The following is a 21,228-nucleotide window of genomic DNA, read 5'->3' as shown; positions in this document are numbered from 1 at the left end:
ATAAATAGGAGAATCTCAAGTAGAAGTAGAAAGTTTATTTTATCTCTGCATTTGGCATTGGTCCGACTGCTTCCAGAATCCTGTGTCCATTTCTGGTGCCCACAATTCAAGAAGGTTATTGATAAATTGGAGGGGGTTCAGAGAAGAGCAACAAGAATGATTAAAGGGTTAGAAAACGTGCCTTATAGTGATAGCCTCCAAGAACTCAATCTATTTAGCTTAACAAAGAGAAGGTTATAAGGGGTGACTTGATTACAGTCTAGAACATGGGGAACAAATATTTAATAATGGCTCTTCAATCTAGCAGAGAAAGGTATAACAAGATCTAATGGCTGGAAGTTGAAACTAGACAAATTCGGACTGGAAATAAGATGTGAATTTTTGATGGTGAGAGTAATTAACCATTGGAACAATTTACCATGGGTCAAGATGTATTCTCTATCACTGACAGTTTTTAAATCAAGATTGGATGTTTTTCTGAAAGATATGCTCTAGGATTTATTTTGGTAAAGTTTTATGGCCTGTGTTACGCAGGAGGTCATACTAGATGATCATAATAGTCCCTTTTGGCCATAGAAACTATGAATCTATGAACTTATTAGAAGGAATATTTATCCCCAAGATAAAATTGGTACTTTCCTATGACAGGTTGTAATTCACCACATAGATACCAGAGAAGGCTTTCTTTCACCTAAGGTCTATTTTTTGATGTCCTTATTCAATAGGAAGGTCTAATGTGCTCTGGAACTACTCAATTTCATTGGCTGCTATCATCATCAATAAGCCAGGAGTAAGGTGAGTTAGAAAATACTGGCATCTCCATGGTGGCACCTGGTAAAAATGATCTATCTTCTTATTTGATTCTGGGATTCAGGGTGGAACGAAGCAGAAGCGCTTAGTTAGAACCAAGTATCAGAGGGGTAGCCGTGTTAGTCTGAATCTGTAAAAAGCAACAGAGGGTCCTGTGGCACCTTTAAGACTAACAGAAGTATTGGGAGCATAAGCTTTCATGGGTAAGAACCTCACTTCTTCAGATGCAAGAAGAAGTGAGGTTCTTACCCACGAAAGCTTATGCTCCCAATACTTCTGTTAGTCTTAAAGGTGCAACAGGACCCTCTGTTGCTTTTAGCTAGAACCAGTAGGCCATCATTAATGAGAAGTCTCTATCTCTTTCTCGCTCTCTCTCACCCCTACTCCCTCTTTGAACTCAATGATGTTGAACTTCTGTGGTGTCTTTTCCTTAAAAGTTGAAGTTTTCAGGTCCAGACCCTGTACCAAATGGATTATCAACTCCTGGAGCTATTTGAAATGGTCAGGTCGTAAAACAGATGAAAAGGTGATTGTATCCTCCGTACATTTCCTCAGACAGTGTACAAATGAAGGAGTGATACTGTATGTAGCAGATTTTGAATACATGTTGATGAAGTGTATATATATTATACTATGCAAGACACCAGTTAGTGGTGAAACCACTAGCAGAAAGTAGTGAACTTTTAGGGGGACTCAGAACCCAATCTTGCAAATGATTTCACAAGTGCATAACTTTTCTAATGTGAGTACTGTATATTGTTTGAAGGATCTGGGCTGTGGTTTGAAATTAGAAACTACAACTGTGTGCAATTGCAGAAAAAACTGTGAGACATTTTTCATAATTCTGTTTCACAGATATTTTTCACCCCCTAAAATATTTCTAAAATTACAATTTGGCTGAGAAACTATTCAAAACTGTGACATTTCATGTTTTCACAATGAAAATAATTTTGCTTAAAGTGGGACCACTTCTACAAAAATAATCCCATTTTAGTATTGATATTTAGAGAGAATACATAGTTTTGAAATGGCAACAAATAAATGTTCAAATTTTAATAATTCCAAATTCGATTATGAATATTTCATACAACTCTATTAAAAACAAATTCTAAAATAAACAGATAATAAAGGGATGAAATGAAAGCATCTTAGCAACAGAACGTGTCTCATTAAAAGTTGTGCAATAATCTGTACTCTGAAAGATCATGGGGATTTACTAAAACTAGAAAATCACCAGGGAAACAAGAAACAAGCCATATGAGCTCTACAGTGTGCATGACATGTACTTACAATAATGAAAGATAAGTTAGGAGAGAAACACAAGGAAGACTGGGGTAGATACTAGGTGCCCTGATTCTAAACCAGGCATGTACCAATGCCAAGATATTGAAAACAGACAAATGATTTGCGGTATTTTAATTTTTAGGTCTCAACCCTGGAAGCCTTAATGGCATCTGATTACATAAGAACATAAGAATAGCCATACTGGGTCAGACCAAAGGTCCATCTAGCCCAGTCCCTGTCTTCTGACAGTGGCCAATGCAGGTGCCCCAGAGGGAATGAACAGAACAGATAATCATCAAGTGATCCATCCCCTTTCACCCATTCCCGGTTTCTGGCAAACAGAGGCTGCCCATCCCGGCTAATAGCCATTGATGGACCTATCCTCCACAAATTTATTTCGTTCTTTTCTGAACCCTGTTATAATCTTGGCCTTCAGAACATCTTCTGGCAAGGAGTTCCACAGGTTGACTGTGCGTTGTGTGAAAAAATACTGCAGAAAGGGCTGAGCACATTTTGAAAATCAGGTTGTTTTAATGTATCTCAAGTTGAACAGCCACAAATTAGGATAGGTCAGTCACTTTTGAAAATCTTGCCCCAAACACATAAATAGAAATTTTATATTCCCTAAAATTACAAAGAGTTAACTTCAAATGAAACTTGAAAATGAGGAAGAAGTAAAATTGTATTTTTAATTAGTTTTTCCATATAAATCCTTCCTGTATTTTCTGCATCTACAGACCTTTATAGTATATAAAGCATTATGAGATAGTTCTGGCTTATTCTAGAAAACCTGCAGATTTTATTACATTGTTTCCACATATGAGGAGCATTTTGATAAATAATTGCTAAGTCCAGGTGCAGTTAATAATGCCTCATGAATTCTTGCATTATTGTGTCAATTTCTTATGCAGTAGGATTTTCAGGAACAGTTTATAATTTTATTGTATGTCCTCATTGTATTACTGTTGTAGCAAAGTTAGTTCATTGCCTCTGGTCCCTCATCTTGAAGTATTGCAACAACAATTTCAGACTTGCCATCAGTGTTTGTTTTCTTTATCTGCCTGAGGATATCTCTTGATAACTCAGTTTGCTTTCTAATCATCTCTCTTATTTCTTGCTGCAGTAATAGTCACAATCTGTGACCAACATGAACTTGTACTTTGCTGTTCAATATTTCATAATATTGGAATTTTCCTTATTTCTCTCATTCTTTTGCAGCCTTACAGTTAGCTAATTCCAGTGTTATTTCTTTCTACATATCTTCATTTTTAGTCCCAGATTTATTTATTTTAAATATTTTCTTGCTTTCAACTTGTCTGATTTTCTTTCAATGCACTATATTGATACCTTAAATCTTCTTTGCCATATCTCATTTTCGGTTTTTATTTGTTACTATCTTTACCTAAAAGAGCATTCAAATTTATTCTTCTGGGAAACCTGTAAATATATCCCAATAAAATAAGTGTGTAACATTACAAGAAAACCCTGACATCTGCAATATCTAGGGATTTTTCTAGTCTACTAGTGTATTATGTGTTTGTACGGAACTGCATTATCTAATGTATAACCAGATCCTACTTCCACTTAAGTCAAGGGCAAGACTTTTATGATTGATTTTAGTGGGATCAGAATCATGCCTTTGAAACTAAAGCCCCTGGGATGTTGATCATGTCTTTCTGTTTATTTTGAGTAGCACAGAAGACACTGACAGCAATTAATGAACAATTATTTATTGCACTGATTCTTCTGCCATAAGCACATTTGTATTGTAACCCTGATCTCTTGCAATGTAACAGACAAGGAGGGTTTATGAGGAACTATTTTGTTTGACTAATTACACTCCCCTTTTTCCTGGACCTCTAGCTTAACTCTTTGCTGAAGCACAGGCCAGAGTTCTGTCTGTCTCAGTCATTTCAGGTGGGGGAGGGGAAGAAATATTACATAGAATAAACCTCAGAGATATGGCTCATCAAACCCTGAATATAGGTGTTGGTAACAGCTGTAAATCATCCTCAGAGAGAGCATACCATATAATTTATTAGTGAACAAAAATGTAATACATACACAAATATTTGCAAACATTATTTGAAATACTTTTCAATAACTTTCTAAACAAAACTATTAAGCAGTAAACTTACTGGTGTTCTGAGGTGTGGCCCCTTTAGGAACAGATGTTTAGGGAGATTATCATCAGACCCATGTAGGAATGGGGCCAGGAGACCAAATCATATGACGGGCTGCTTGGAGATGTAAATGAATGTTCTCAGTTCAGTCAGGAAAGAGCCTGGAAACAGGAGAGACCTATAGTGAGAGTCTCCTGTAGTAAAGCCTAAGTTTTGGTACACTAGGAGCTATAGAGACCTGCAGGTGGCTATGGGAAAAGGAAACACACCCGATTTAGATATTAGGTGAACTGTTTTGATTTGAGAGACAATAAACCTATGCTAAAGAAAAGGACTGAAATACTGCCACTGGTGAGGACTTTATTGACATACTGGCCAGTGAGTAGCGATCACTGGCTTACAGTGTATCTTTATACAGACTTCTCCACTTTGTTGCTCTTACATATTTTTCAGTGCAAGGTTTCAACAGAATATATGCCTATTTTTACCTTAGTGCACTCATACACATTCCCCTCTAATATTGTCACAGAGCTGATTTCTCAGTCTCAGTAATGTGGCCTCAAAATGAGCGTGTCACCTGGATTCTCCAGAAACTGAGGAGGATGGCAGCCTCTCAGTTCTCCTCCAAGCACTTCAGAATCTCCTCAGCAAAACCATGAGGCTTTGTCTACTCTGCAGTGAGAGGGTCTGATTCAGTTTGTGTAGACATACCTGAGCTAGCTCTAATCTATCTAGCTCGGGTACTGGTAACAGTGAAGACTCCACAACACAGATTTCAGCATGGGTTGTGCAAGCCTGCCCACAACCCTGGGTAATTACTTGGGGAGCTAGCTTGTGCTAAAGCCTGTGCTCCCATGGCTTCATTGCTCTGGTACTTGAGCTAGCTAGATTAAAACTAGGTCGGGTATGTCTATATGAGCTGCAGTCTCACTGTAACTGCAATATAAATATTCCCTGAGAAGATCCTTGAAGCCAGTAGCAAATCCCAGTGCTTGAACTAATAGTTGATTGTCTCCTTTCTTTCTAGCAAGACAGAGAATCTGTAGCTCGTATCCAAAGTGATACAGGTATTGGGACCCAGCCCACATAGCAGACACATCTTTGTCCAGTGTCAATCAGCCACTGAGTCCAGAGCCTCCAGTTCCTGTATTTATAACCTTTTCCTCCAGATCTCTGACTGGCTCAGAGCTCTCAAACGGTGAATGTATGGAATCTGCTAGACTGCTTGCCTTTAATGTCTACTTTCTGTTGTAACCCATATAGCTAGCTTAGTCTTTATTATATTCAGCTGTAATGCAAGGAACCTACTGGCCTATATCCTGTAAAACATTAGCTTAAGCAAGTTAGCATAAGTATAGTAGGCCTGCAACCTTTGGCATAGATAAATGGCCTAATGGTTACCCTCAGATTTTGGGAACTAGGAATAGCTTGCTCAGTGGTAGGAACTGAAAACTAATGGTAAATTGCAACTGCAGGAACATGGAAGTAATAACTGCAGAGCTGCTTAAGCAAGAAGTGAAGGGTATGATAATGAGTTAAATACCATTAATATGTATCAATATGTTAATCTATAGGATAAGTGTACGCCATTATTATGTGGGTGAGGAAATTAAAGTTGGGCATGGAATGCTGGGCTTTAACATGAATATTCATGATGGTGTTCAGGCCCTATAATAGGGTAAACCATCATGGAGAGAGAGAGAGAGAGAGAGAGAGAGAGAGATTTCCATCACTTTTAGCTTTCCACCATTTGACCCTTCAGCTCTATTGTTATCATAGAATCATAGACTATCAGGGTTGGTAGGGACCTCAGGAGGTCATCTAGTCCAACACCCTGCTCAAAGCAGGACCAATTCCCAAACAGATTTTTACCCCAGTTCCCTAAATGGCCCCCTCAAGGATTGGGCTCACAATGCTGGGTTTAGCAGGCCAATGCTCAAACCACTGAGCCTATCCCTCCCACCACCATCAATCTTGGGTACTGAGGAACCTGGACCAACAGACTCATTTGGCTGAGAACTGAGATGAAAGGAATGACAGAGAATGAGGAAGGACCTAAGAGATGGGGGAAAATGGGGGAAATGACTGAAGGAGTTGTCAAAGAGAGAAGGAAATGTGAATCCTGAGAGATGCTGAGAGCTGGAGTGTTCACAAAGGGACCGAAGAGAAAAGAAGAATTAAAAATGAAAAAGAAAATCACAAAGTCTCTCCCCCTGTTGTGTGTGAAGCAGTGTCACATTCCAAATAAAATATACCAACAACAGAGCAAATACTCAAGCATAGGATCTTAAAGTTTTGTTCTATGTGAGTATTAGTATATGCAAAAATAAATTGTTCACATGTTCTTGGAAAGTAAGCACAAAAGATGTGTAAACATGGGCAATACATATTCACTTTTGAATTTAGTTTATTTTTTTCTTCCTACCCAGGCATCTTCCTGTTCTCGCTGATGAAGTATCTCAAGATCCAAAAATCAATTACACTAAGAACTTTCTTTCTTACATCACATTTTTTCTTTTTTCCTCAAAAGACATTATTAATAAAAGGTATTGGGATGTCTGGTTATAAAAATATCTCATGTCCTAAGATGAATTGTCTGGAAGTCAGTGGAGAATTTTGAAGTGCTAACCAAACTGTTAAGTCCTATAGTGCAGTTATCTTCATTAATAACATAGTCAGAAAAAAATATATAATTCTATAATGATCCAACTTAAATGAAAAGGAAATAAAAATTACAGTAAGAATAAAGCACACATTACTCTTTCATCTTCTCCACAGACTGGGATGGGACATTTACAAGTTACAAAAGAGGGACTTCGACTGGAAGGAGAGTCAGAATTCTTATTCCCTTTGTATGCCAAAGAAATTCACTCTAGAGTGGTAAGTAGATATCGAAAAGCCATGCTAAAAGAGAATTAATGTATAGAAATCCATTAAGAAAATCAATAATATATATAAAATGTGTGCATGTATAGAATATTATGGTATGTGTGGATATATATTAATATAGTATGGTGTGACATGGCAAAAGATTTTATCAGCGTGAATTTGAAATTCGAGCTCAGATGCTACGGCAATACTAAGATACTGCGGTGACATTCACCAACATGAAATACTTAGGCATATTGCTCTTGAGTGATAAAGCCATACGTGAGTTATGCAGGTCATTCCAGCTGAATGGTGTTAAAACTTTAGAAATATTTTAGAGAGTTTTAAGATTTTCTTTATTGAGTCTATTTTTGTATCTCTTCCCTGTAAAGCCAGATATCTTGGTAACCATGAGTTCAACTGTTAAGGGTTTACAAGGAGTCTTAAATATCTCTAAAAATGACCAGAAATAGGTTTTGTATACCTCAATTACAGTTCCATTCTTGGGAATGTCCCAGGGTGAAGGTAAGTTCTGGATCTGATTGAGGAGCTGGGAATCTCCCTTTCCAATGATACAAAGCTCCCACTTCTATATCTGTAAGACACAAGATAACAGATTAAATTTGTGAAATATTTATGCATAAAAAAGCTGTAACTCTGTAGGACTATATTTTGCCTACCTGGGCTTCAGACAGGTATGATTTATTTATTTATTTATAGTTGGGAAGGAGGAGAAATTACATACTTGAAAAAGAGACAGGAAACATTTCTCAAACAGTTTGAATTTTTTTTAAAAAAGAGAGAGGCAGGTGTTTGAAACTGCTCCAACATCTGGAGGTGTGTGAAGGAGTCCTATTAGCATCTTTCCAGTTGTTTGAATGAAGAAGGAGTTGTTCTGAACAGGTCTTAAATTATCCAGGCATTAATTTGTTGTGGAGCAGTGTTTGTTACCTGCAAACTAAATAAAATCTTCTTCAGGGCCAGATTCTGCCACCCTAACTCATACTGAGTAGCTCTAAGCCATCTTTCATTTTGAGTCACATACAGATTCCAGCAAGTTTGAGTTGCTGAGAGAGAGCCCAAACATCTCCAAGAATGTTCATTTAAGCTTTATTTTATCTTTTTGTGCAACGAATCTTTCCAATAGCATGAACAGCGTCTTATTAGATAGTGAAACTGCATTACTAAATCTGTATTCCCTCTTTGTTTCATATGCTCTGTTTTCTGCCTTGCAGTCAAGGGAACATGATTTATGTGTTTAAACGTGAATCCTCTCAGAGATATTCTTCTTTGAGTAGTGTCCCTATGGGTGCTCCACTGTAGATGTGCTTGTGTCCCTGCGCTGCTGATTGGAGAACTTTGGTAGTAGTGTCCGTTGGGCTGTCTCTCCTCATGCTGCGCCAAAAGGCTAGTCAGTGCACACTGGCTAACCCCTCTCAGTTCTTTCTCAACCACCCGTGGCTAGAGATGGAGCCATTAGCAATCCATTAAGACTATTGTTCTCTTGGTTTACATACTTATAGTTAGTTAGCCTCCTAGTTACAGCTGTAGCTTTTTCTTTCTTCTCCTTTCTTATTTTACCCTTAAAAAAAAGAAGAAAAAGAGACTATTTTCTTCCCATCTTTTTCCCCCCACCAGGGACCCTTCCCCTCAACAGGGTATGCCCAGTTTGTGGGGCTTCAAAAAGTGCCACATCTGTAAAGAGATGGTCCCAGTTGCGGATAAGCACTCTCAGTGCATTCACTGCCTCAGGAAAGGCCACATACAGCAGAAGTGTGGTCTTTGCCAACAACTCCGTTCAAGATCTCGCAAAGACAGAACTCCACCAGAAGATCATCTTCATGGAGGCAGCTCTCTGGTCCCAGTCACCTGGTAGACATGAGTCTTCCCCACAACCTTCTACACTTAAGGGATGTGGGTTGAAGAAACAGGCTGTGGACCCTTCTCACAAATCATCTAAGAAGAGAGTGGGAAGTCCCTTAGTGAACCCCGATAGCGCTGTAAGCAATCACCATCTCACCGGATATCTTCAGCATCGCCGGGACCAAGACCATCTCAATCTGGCACCCATGCCTCATGAAGACCAACAGCTACTGGTACCACTGACAGGCTCATGGACCCAATGGACATGGCCGCTGAATCATTGGTACTTAATGATAAGAGCAAACACTCTAAAAAGACACTTCCAGTATGTGAGTCCACTTTGGTACTGCCAGAGACAGCTCGCCTGGCACCTAAGAGACAAGGGTGCACAAGGTCTCCATTCCCCCGTCCCCAGCACTGCCACCAACGTTGGGATGATCAGTACGAGCAGAATCCCACCATTCGAGAGACCTTTGCATGCTGGATCCTCACCTTTTGGTACCAAGACCTCTGCCCCGATCTTCTACCAAGCACGAGAAGTATCCCCACTGCCATGCCATGCCCCTTCATGCTCTAGAAAGGGTTCAGAGAGTGAGCCAGAGGAGGTAGTGTCACACAGGGTTAGCTTTAGTAAGTGCGGGGCCTGATTTGAATACCCAGTGGAGGTCCGGGTCCTCGGCGGCACGTCCTCCATTCGCTCCAGGTCTTCCATGGCACTGAAGGACCCACCACTGAAATGCCGCTGAAGACCTGGCGCGAGTGAAGGACCCACCTCCGATGTGCCACCGAAGATCTGGACCGCCACTGGGTGAGTAAAAAAATGAAAAAGGCGCCTAAGTTAGGTGCTCTTCTTTAGGGCACGGGGCCACCAGGATCAAAAACTCCTTAGACTGGTGGAAGGACCCAGCCAATGTTTGCAAAGGGATCCCCTTCTCGCAGACATCACAGTCGTTGCTCCTCACCACCAACGCATCACTCATAGGTCTAAACAGCCTCACAATGCAAGGCAAGTGGTCATCTGCGGAGATATCCCTTCACATCAATCTTCTTGGACTGAGAGTAGTCAGGAATGCCTGCATCCATTTCCTTCCACTCATCACAGAATCACACACAAAGATCCTAATAGACAACACAGGCTGTATGTACTACATCAATCGGCAGCGGGGAGCCAGGACGCCCTCCCTATGTACGGAGGCGATGAGGTTATGGAATTGGTGCATCTCCCACAATCTTACACTGTCTGCAGCTTACCTTCCAGGCACACAAAACTCGATAGCAGAAAATCTCAGTTACAAAGTCCCACACGACTATGAGTGGGATATAGACCCAACAGTATTTCATGACCTATTCAGACAATGGGGAACATTATCCACAGACCTGTTCACCACTTACCATTCTACTGGTAAGAATGGTAAAGGGGGGATGAGACAGCACTCCCTGAACGATGCTCTCCTCCTTCCATGGGACGAGGACCTTCTCTACGCCTTTCCTCTGTTTTCCCTACTGTTGAAGGTCCTGCTGAAAATGAAAAGGGATGGAGCCCATGTCATTCTGATTGCTTCTACTTTCAGAGACAGACCCGGTACTCTTACCTGTCACAACTCACGATATGCCTGCTGATCTCCCTCCCTCCCATTCCACACCTCCTCTCACAGAACAAATGACGTACCATACATCCCAACTTGGAGATTCTCCACCTCAAGGCATGGTTCCTGCTTGGTTCCAACACCTAGAAAGCTCCTGTTCAAGGAAGGCGCAGGAGGTTCTATTACACAGTAGAAAGTCCTTGTCTCGATGTAATTACCTGCAGAAATGGTCCAGCAAATCTCCCCAACTTCCACAACTCTTCCATGTATTCTAGACTATGCTTTGACTCTTAAAAAGTCAGGATTATCCCTAAGGATTATTTTAGGGTCCATCTAGCAGCTATAACAACTTTTCAACAACCTTTTTCTCAGTGCTGTCACACCCAACCACTAAAAAGTTCCCCAAGGGTATAATAAAGTTCTTCCTTCAACCTCGACTTCCTACTCCCATGTGGGATCTAAACCTAGTAACTGAAAAGTCTGACAAGGCTTCCCTTTGAACCCTATGCCACCTGTTTGCTGACATACCTATCCATGAAAACAGCCTTCCTGGTAGCGATTACCTCAGCCAAGAGAATAGGAGAGATAGCAGCTCTGATGGCGTCTCCCCCCTACACAGTATTTTTTATGGACAAGGTTACTCTCAGGCTGCATTCAAAATTCATCCCTAAGGTAACCTCTCCATTTCACATGAATGAATTGATTCACCTTCCAATCTTCTACCCCAAGCATCACCAAGACAACACAGAGGCTACACTACATATTTTAGATGTCAGGAGAGCCCCGGGCATTCTACCTTAATAGGACAAGGGCCTTTAGGAGCTCCCCTAGACTTTTCCTCTCCATTGTGGAAAGATCCAAGGGCTCAGCAATACCAGCCCAAAGGCTCTTTAAGGGCTGGTCTACACATAATTAGCTCAACATAAGGCAGCTTATGTCAGTGTCTACACTACAGCCTTCCTCCCACTCATGTAAGTTCTCTACTAAACCAACATAACTCCACCTCCAAGAGAGGCATAAGGCTTATGTCGTGTAGTTAGGGTGATGCAGTGTCTGTAAGTCGGCCTATATTAAATCAACTTAGGTTTGTAGTGTAGACATACCCTTAGTGGATCTCAAATTGCATAAGACAGTGTTATCAAATTCACAACATGACCCTTCCAGACCCTATTCATACACATTCCACAAGGCTGATCTCCTCACCTGTCATTTTCTTCAAGAATGTCCCTATCTCAGAGGTCTGTAGAGCGGCAACATGGACGTCAGTCCACACTTTCGCAGAACATTATGCAAATACTGGGGACTCCACCTCCAATGCCATATTTGGCTCCCCAGTGCTGTCATCTGAAACTGACCCAACTGCCCTCCAGAAAGGATACTGCTTGGGAGTTACCTACAGTGGAGCACCCATAGGACACTACTCGAAGAAGAAGAAGTTACTCACCTTGTGTAGTAACAATGGTTCTTCAAGATGTGTCCCCCTGTGGGTGCTCCACAACCCACCCTCCTTCCCTCTACTTCAGAGCTCTTGTCAATGACTCTCTAGTAGAGAAGTAACTGAGGGGCATTAGTCTGCACACGCTGACTAGCCTGGTGGCGCAGCACCAGGAGAGACAGCGCATGAGCATCCCTAACAGACACTGCTACCAAAGGTCTCCGATCAGCAGCACAGGGACACAAGCACACCTACAGTGGAGCACCCATAGGTGCTCGAAGAACCATCATTACTACACAAGGTGAGTAACTTCTTCTTCTTTGAGGCTTATTAACTAATATAACGCATAGCTGCTCTGAAATCAGCATAGTTGGATGCTGAAGGAGTCCCTCAGACTAGAGGAATCCTTATTCAATGTTGAGCCACCATTGGAGCTCCTCCAGCATACATCTCTTAACTGTCTACGGGTCTGAAGAGAGAGGTGTGGCTGTGGCTAATTTATGCTCAGTTGAGGGGATTCTATTGTCATCATTGGTTGATGGCATAAATTATAGGCCTTAGATTGCTCGATACAAGTCACTGTCTCTTTCTGCTTTTCTGAACTGACAGTCATTCAGCATTTGGGGGTTTTTTTAAATTATTTTTTAACACTTTTGAGAAAGAATTGCCCATGACTTCATCTCTTTGGGTATCATTTCAGTATGTATTCTCATAAAATTGTTTATTTGTTATGATTTCAGTTCCTAACTTTGCCTCTTGGGGAACTGGGCCATTCCTAGCCATCACAGCAGCTTTCTCACTTGCCTTAATAGTCTTCTTTCTTGGAGTCTCAGCTTTTCTCCTCTAATGAGATCTACAAAGTGCTAAGAAAATACATAGCAGAAAATGTACTTGCTATGCATCTCCTCTGGAGTCAATTATTAGTTTATGCCTTAATTTTGAGTCCAGTGCAGAGACCTAGATGAAACCTTTGTCTCTTAGCTAGTGCATATTCATGGGACAGCAACACAGGATGAATCCTTAGAAATATGTTACTAACTTTTAAGTAGTCACCAATATGTGAATGGTAACTAAAGATCCAGAATATAGTTTATCACACTGGACCAGATTGTATTACCAGATTGATCACTGGTTTATTTTATTAAATCAAGCAGCAGCAATTAGAAAAGTGCATTTGAGATGCCCAGATTTGTGTCTGATTTTTTACCAATATATAAACATAATAGATTTAGCTCACAGTCTCTCTTGATCTTTGTTCCCCACCTTAAATATAATTCCTTGTCCTTGGATATTCAGGCTAAACCATTGCATACTGTTCTTCCTAAGGCTTAGAGGCTGGCACACTCATCTTTTTCTGCCCTTCCTGTCTTTTCATAAGAGTTATTGGTTCTGTTACTGTTTCTATACGCTGTAATTTTTTAAGATAATTTACTAATCTGAAATAATTCCTTTTACTCATTTGGCAACTTGTTTTGAGATATCCTATCTTCCTGGTTTTCATATTTACAAGATTCTTGGTTTTTTTTTTTTTTTAAATAAATCTGGACAGCAGAGGGCACTGAGACTGAGGTGGATGCAGGTTGCTTGAGCTCTGAAGTGGCCCCTGGGGAATCTTCAAATGTTGCCCCCTACAATTCACTATACAATCCCAAGAAATATTGCATGCTACTGTTGAAACCCCCAAGATGCCTTCTAGTTCTTCATCTTCTTCGCTGAATCCAAAAACACCAAAAACAGAGGAGATCTGTCTCCCCTACTTCTACAAGTAAAATGGTGCCTCAGCCTGATGAAATGCAGCTGATATCTGTACAATAGGTTGCCACAGATACTGATGAAATTAAATCTACAGTTTCCACCCTTCAGACCACCGTGACTTAGATTGAGTGCACTACAAGTTCTATCCAGATGGATTAGTGAAGCAGAGCACAGAATTTCTGAAGTGGAAGATGATTTCAAAGAGAACAAATTACAGGTGATGAAGAACTGTAATGATATCAGATCTATTAAAACCAAGCTAATTGATCTAGAAAGCCACTCAAGATGATGGAATATCAGGATTGTGGGTGTCCCTGAGTGCATAGAGAAGGGTAAACCCTCTGAATTTGACCCTAAACTGCTAATTAAGTTGATGTATCTGCTGGTAGATCTTTCTTGTAATATAGAATGGGCACACTGGGACCTTGCCCTCAAGTCAGTTCCAAGAGATGAGACTAGAGCATTGATTGTGAAGTTCCTGAAGTTTACGACCAAGGACCTTATCAAATCCAAAGAAAAAGGGATTATGTTATGGGGAGAACCAGCAATTAAAATACTATTCTTTCAAGATTATGCCCGTGATGTGGTTGCAATAAGGGCAGCTTGTAACTAAGTGAAACAATTGGCTAGGGAGATGAACTTGAAGTATTTTATTAAATGCCCGGCAACGCTCCATATTAAAAATAGTAAGAAGATAGTATCATTCGGTTCCTGTTAAGAGACAGAAAAATACCTGAAAAATCTTCAAACTCCTGCCTTGCAAGAGGAGACTGAGTGATTTTCGGACTGTGCTCTAGTGGTGGGGGTCTAGACTGTGTTTGTGGGGACGCAGGGGGTGTGGCGTGGAGCCTGCCCCCGGGCCATCTGTGTCCCCCCCCCCCCAACCTCCGCCACCACCGTTGCCCCCTCCACCACCCCCACAGGCCATTTACCATCTGCCTCCGCTCCTGCCTCTGGGACTCTGCTGCTCTTCAGGCCTGCCACTCCCTATTGCCATCGTTTGGGCCTGCAGCAGCAGGCAGCCCGCACATTGACTTTTGGTGCAAGCGCCCCAGACTGACCCCTTCCCCTTTGCAACAGGCCCCCCAGCTTTGCCCCTTGCTGCCTATCCCATTTGCCCCTGTAGTCTGTTGCCCCTCCCCAGCTTCAGTTTGTTTGCCTGCTCCGCCCTTTCCCTTTGCAGCTTGGTTTGTTTGTCCTACCCCAGCCCTACAGTTAGCCCCTTGGTTCCTCTGCCCCATTCCCAGCCTGGTTGCTCCCCTTCCTTTGCACCCCCTTTGCCCTGATTGACCCTTCCCCTCATGTGCCCATGTCCTCCCGTGCGCTTGTGCCCCCCCAACCCATTTTGGTTAATCACTGTGACCTTCCCTCCCCAGTGCAGCTATAAAAAAAAAAAGAGAGACATCTATGGACTGATCCGACCAAATGGAATTTATGTATTGCTCTCTCACGTCTGATATAGTTGTTCTAAACAAGCTGATTGGCACTAGTTGTTATTGATATTAGTTCCTTTTTTTTCTGCTTTCTTTCATTGGGGTTGAAGGGCTAAAGAGTTATTATCAATTTACTTCCTACTGCTCTAACTCATGGGAAAGTACCATCAATGTAAAATCCATCATTTCCTGGTGCAAGTGCTGGAGGAACCAACTAGGGGCAGAGCTTTTCTTGACCTGCTGCTCACAAACAGGGAAGAATTAGTAGGGGAAGCAAAAGTGGATGGGAACCTGGGAGGCAGTGACCATGAGATGGTCGAGTTCAGGATCCTGACACAAGGAAGAAAGGAGAGCAGCAGAATACGGACCCTGGACTTCAGAAAAGCAGACTTTGACTCCCTCAGGGAACAGATGGGCAAGATCCCCTGGGAGAATAACATGAAGGGCAAAGGGGTCCAGGAGAGCTGGCTGTATTTTAAAGAATCCTTATTACGGTTGCAGGAACAAACCATCCCGGTGTGTAGAAAGAATAATATGGCAGGCGACCAGCTTGGCTAAACAGTGAAATCCTTGCTGATATTAAACGCAAAAAAGAAGCTTACAAGAAGTGAAGATTGGACAAATGACCAGGGAGGAGTATAAAAATATTGCTCAGGCATGCAGGAGTGAAATCAGGAAGGCCAAATCACACTTGGAGTTGCAGCTAGCAAGAGATGTTAAGAGTAACAAGAAGGGTTTCTTCAGGTATGTTAGCAACAAGAAGAAAGTTAAGGAAAGTGTGGGCCCCTTACTGAATGAGGGAGGCAACCTAGTGACCGAGGATGTGGAAAAACCCAATGTACTCAATGATTTTTTTGCCTCTGTCTTCATGAACAAGGTCAGCTCCCAGACTGCTGCACTGGGCAACACAATATGGGGAGAAGGTGACCAGCCCTCTGTGGAGAAAGAAGTGGTTCGGGATTATTTAGAAAAACTGGACGTGCACAAGTCCATGGGGCCAGATGTGCTGCATCCGAGGGTGCTAAAGGAGTTGGCAGATGAGACTGCAGAGCCATTAGCCATTATTTTTGAAAACTCATGGCGATCGGGGGAGGTCCCAGACGACTGGAAAAAGGCTAATGTAGTGCCCATCTTTAAAAAAGGGAAGGAGGAGGATCCGGGGAACTACAGGCCAGTCAGCCTCACCTCAGTCCCTGGAAAAATCATGGAGCAGGTCCTCAAGGAATCAATTATGAAACACTTAGAGGAGAGGAAAGTGATCAGGAACAGTCAGCATGGATTCACTAAGGGGAAGTCGTGCCTGACTAACCTTCTATGATGAGATAACTGGCTCTGTGGATGAGGGGAAAGCAGTGGATGTGTTATTCCTTGACTTTAGCAAAGCTTTTGATACGGTCTCCCACAGTATTCTTGCCGCCAAGTTGAAGAAGTATGGGCTGGATGAATGGACTGTAAGGTGGTTAGAAAGCTGACTAGATCATCGGGCTCAACGGGTAGTGATCAATGGCTCCATGTCTAGTTGGCAGCCGGTTTCAAGCGGAGTGCCCCAAGGGTCGGTCCTGGGGCCGGTTTTGTTTAATATCTTTATGAATGATCTGGAGGATGGTGTGGACTGCACTCTCAGCAAGTTTGCAGATGACACTAAACTAGGAGGCGTGGTAGATACACTAGAGGGTAGGGATCGGATACAGAGGGACCTAGACAAATTAGAGGATTGGGCCAAAAAAAACCTGATGAGGTTCAACAAGGACAAGTGCAGAGTCCTGCACTTAGGATGGAAGAATCCCATGCACTGCTACAGACCAGGGACCGAATGGCTAGGTAGCAGTTCTGCAGAAAAGGACCTAGGGGTCACAGTGGACGAGAAGCTGGATATGAGTCAACAGTGTGCTCTTGTTGCCAAGAAGGCTAACGGCATTTTGGGCTGTATAAGTAGGGGCATTGCCAGCGGATTGAGGAATGTGATCGTTCCCCTTTATTTGACATTGGTTAGGCCTCATCTGGAATACTGTGTCCAGTTTTGGGCCCCACACTACAAGAAGGATGTGGAAAATTGGAAAGAGTACAGCGGACGGCAACAAAAATGAGTAGGGGTCTGTAGCACATGAATTATGAGGAGAGGCTGAGGGAACTGGGATTGTTTAGTCTCCAGAAGAGAAGAATGAGGTGGGATTTAATAGCAGCCTTCAACTACCTGAAGGGGTGTTCCAAAGAGGATGGAGCTTGGCTGTTCTCAGTGGTGGCAGATGACAGAACAAGGAGCAATGGTCTCAAGTTGCAGTGGGGGAGGTCCAGGAAACACTATTTCACTAGGAGGGTGGTGAAGCACTGGAATGCGTTATCTAAGGAGGTGGTGGAGTCTCCTTGCTTGGAGGTTTTTAAGGCCCGGCTTGACAAAGCCCTGGCTGGGATGATTTAGCTGGGAATTGGTCCTGCTTTGAGCAGGGGGTTGGACTAGATGACCTCTTGAGGTCCCTTCCAACCCTGATATTCTGTGATTCTATGATTTGATTAGTAATTATATATATAATCATTGCTTTATTAGATGGTGCTTCCTTAGAACTAGTATATGTAGTGTGACAAAGTTCCTCCTCTATCTTGGTGGGTCCTGCACTTATTGGCGGATTTTCTTGCCTCAGAGATTCACCATGTGGGCTGGGGAACAGCCCAGAGACCTTCCCCTCTGGAAGAACCCACAGTCCAGGTCAATTGGGAGGTTTGGGGGGAACCCGGGCCCACCCTCTACTCCGGGTTCCAGCCCAGGGCCCTGTGGACTGCAACTGTCTATAGTGCCTCTTGTAACAGCTGCATGACAGCTACAACTCCCTGGGCTACTTCCCCATGCCCTCCTCCAAACACCTTCCTTATTCTCACCACAGGACCTTCCTCCTGGTGTCTGATAACGCTTGTGCTCCTCAGTCCTCCAGCAGCACACCCTCTCACTCTCAGCTCCTTGCGCCTCTTGCTCCCAGCTCCTCACACTCGCACCACAAACTGAAGTGAGCTCCTTTTTAAAACCCAGATGCCCTGATTAGCCTGACTTAATTGATTTTAGCAGCTTCTTCTTAATTGGCTCCAGGTGTCCTAATTAGCCTACCTGCCTTAACTGGTTCTAGCAGGTTCCTGATTACTCTAGTGCAGCCCCTCCTCTGGTCACTCAGGGAACAGAAAACTACTCATCCAGTGACCAGTATATTTGCCCTCTACCAGACTCCTGTACCCTACTGGTCTGGGTCTGTCACAGTAGGTTTTATTGATAATGTGTGATTACTATAGTTGCAATCTTTGGGGCCTCTGGAGATCTCCATGTTTCACCTGATCTGGCCACGCACTCTGGACGTCAAGTGTATATGCATATGTCATTTAGACCTTCAGGGTATGCACTCTCAACTAAAAGGTGGCAATTATTTCAGTAAGAAAGGTTTCCAAACTGCAAACTGTTAGTCGACCCCTGCTATATGGTTTGTTATAAGGATAAAATTTCTGTATTATTCCTCACACTTCATTCATCCAACACTGAGGAAACACTTCATGCTTCGTAGAGCTTTGGCATTCTACCTTGACAACAGTAATGCGTTCAGAACTTCTAATAGGCCTAGGCCAAGAGAATCAAATGCCAACCAGTGTCAACTCAATGTATATCACGCTGGATCTCTGACTGTGTCAAGCAATGCTACGATCTTGTGAAAGTCTTTCCTCCAGTGAGAGTAATAGCTAATGTGGACACGAGAACGAATGGATATAAACTGGCCGTGGGGAAGTTTAGGCTTGAAATTAGACGAAGGTTTCTGACCGTCAGAGGGGTGAAATATTGGAACGGCCTTCTGAGGGAAACGGTGGGGGCGAGGGACCTGTGTGGTTTTAAGATTAAGTTAGACAAGTTTATGGAGGGAATGGTTTAATGGTAAAACATATTAGCTGAGGAATACCGAGCAATGGTAGGTAAATAGTATAATGGCTAACAAGGGTCAGGCTGGAGACTCTTGCCTACATGCTCGGGGTCTTACTGATCGCCATATTTGGGGTCGGGAAGGAATTTTCCTCCAGGGTAGATTGGCTGAGGCCCTGGAGGTTTTTCGCCTTCCTCCGCAGCATGGGGCAGGGATCTCTAGCAGGAGGGTTCTCTGCCAATTGAAGTCACTAAAACACAGGATTTGGGGACTTCATTAGCAGAGTCAAGGAAAGGGTAGGGACGGTTTTGTGGCCTGCAGCATGCAGAAGGTCAGACCAGATGATCATAATGGTCCCTTCTGACCTTAAAGTCTACTTGACTCAGTGGGTTTGTTTTATATGCTGCCATTTCCAAATATATCTACCATATTTTCTGTTTTAGAGTGACCAAAAGTGGGAAATAGTCTGGGGGAAAAAGTGTGTGGGGTCATAAAAATACAATATTGACTTCCTCATCTACCTACACCATCAGAAAAAGATAGATTTGGAAGGAAAACTTGAAGTAGTTATTTATGGATAATAACTGCCAGTCGGAGGTAATCCCAGCCAAGAATTTGGGGGGAAAGAGAGCTGAATTGGGGACTTTGGTTAGACTGATTATAGAGGTGGGGACCAGCTCCCAATCTGAATGTCTCCAAAGTTCAAAGGGTATTTGAATCAAGGATTGTAATTTGGGTCCATCTCTGCTGTCCATCAGTGGGTTGAGTGCCTATTCAAATAATTAGGTTTTCTGGTTTTTGTTACATCTGTCAACTAAATGAGAGCTCTAAACACAAAATATTAATTCAGATACTTCACTCTTTGACTGGTTTTCTATTGCAAAAGCTCTTTTAATAACTTTAATAACAATATATATGGCAATGATAAATTATATTAATTGTTTTGAAATCTATTTGTTCTGCTAAAACTGCAAATCTTTCTCGGTACTGTAGGACTCATCTCTACTTCTACAGTCTGCTCATAATGTGACTGTGAATGCTCGCAATTCAGATGGTGAAGTCACAGGCAGATTAAACGTGGGTAAGTCTACATTATTTTCTTTTATTTAGCATTTTGTATAGATTTTAATGAATATTTGTAAAGAGTTTTGAATATATAAAGGTCTGTATACATGCTAATTGTTCATTATGATAACCACATTTGAATAGCCCACCTGCCACACAATATGTACTAAGATCATATTTCTCACTCACCAATTAATTGGTAACTCCATAAATGTATAAAGCATTTGTTTCCTGCAGGTTTTGACAGGAAAACCAAAGGTTTGGATGTCTGTTTTTGTCTCTCTGTCATTAGCTTTTTACAAAATTGTTTAAATGGTTCTACTTTCTGTTTTTCTTTCACACTCTTTGATGGCTGTACTTGTTTATATTAGGCAGTTTAGGGGTGTAACTGACTGGAGGAAGTAATATATATGCTGTTTCAGTTCATTGAAACAGTAGTGTATTTGTGCTTTCATTTTCTCTCTCTGTCCAGAGAGGGGTATCAGATGGAATTTGAGTGTGGTAAATTCAAATCTGACATGGTTTTGAGTGCTTGCCTTTACATTCACTACAATGGTGTATCATGCCTGAGGCAACTAACAGAGCTGTCTAAAGTAAACCTCCTCCTTCAAAGTGCTCTGGAGCAAATTAGGTGGAGTAAAGTGCTTGAATTATGTCTATTTCTTCAAATCCTGGTGACTGCTGGATTATCTATACTACAAAAAAACTATAATATTGTCTTCCTTTTTGAAGTATTAGTTAAATAATTTTTTTACTCTTTTTGAATATATTTTTTAAAAAGAATTATCACCTTATGTTGAGGAATCCAGAACTCTTTAAAAAGACAGGTTTCAGGGTAGCAGCCGTGTTAGTCTGTGTCCTCAAAAAGAACAGGAGTACTTGTGGCACCTTAGAGACTAACAAATTTATTAGAGCATAAGCTTTCGTGGGCTACAACCCACTTCTTCGGATGCATATAGAGTGAAAAACTATATGCATCCGAAGAAGTGGGTTGTAGCCCACGAAAGCTTATGCTCTAATAAATTTGTTAGTCTCTAAGGTGCCACGAGTACTCCTGTTCTTTTTTAAAAAGACAAGCGTTCTTCTTTGAGTGCTTGTCCATATCATGTAAGGCTA

The 21,228-nt window shown here is 42.0% G+C and overlaps 1 protein-coding gene across 7 annotated transcripts in view; it reads left to right on the top strand.

The window, feature by feature from the left end:
- Positions 1-21,228, top strand: part of SGCG (sarcoglycan gamma) — a 185,393-nt gene that overhangs the window by 71,713 nt on the left and 92,452 nt on the right. For 6 of the 7 annotated variants that reach the window (XM_034758759.1, XM_034758754.1, XM_034758760.1 and 3 more), the window contains 2 exons: positions 6,996-7,097; positions 20,041-20,128. In XM_034758759.1, the coding sequence (XP_034614650.1) occupies positions 6,996-7,097; positions 20,041-20,128 (190 nt within the window). Of the gene's footprint in view, positions 1-1,185; positions 1,337-6,995; positions 7,098-20,040; positions 20,129-21,228 lie in introns of those variants that run through there. The other variant, XM_034758758.1, reaches the window with a different exon arrangement.

This window comes from Trachemys scripta, chromosome 1, assembly GCF_013100865.1.
Source record: "Trachemys scripta elegans isolate TJP31775 chromosome 1, CAS_Tse_1.0, whole genome shotgun sequence".
NCBI lineage: Eukaryota > Metazoa > Chordata > Testudines > Emydidae > Trachemys > Trachemys scripta.
This window is presented reverse-complemented; position numbering and strand designations above follow the sequence as displayed.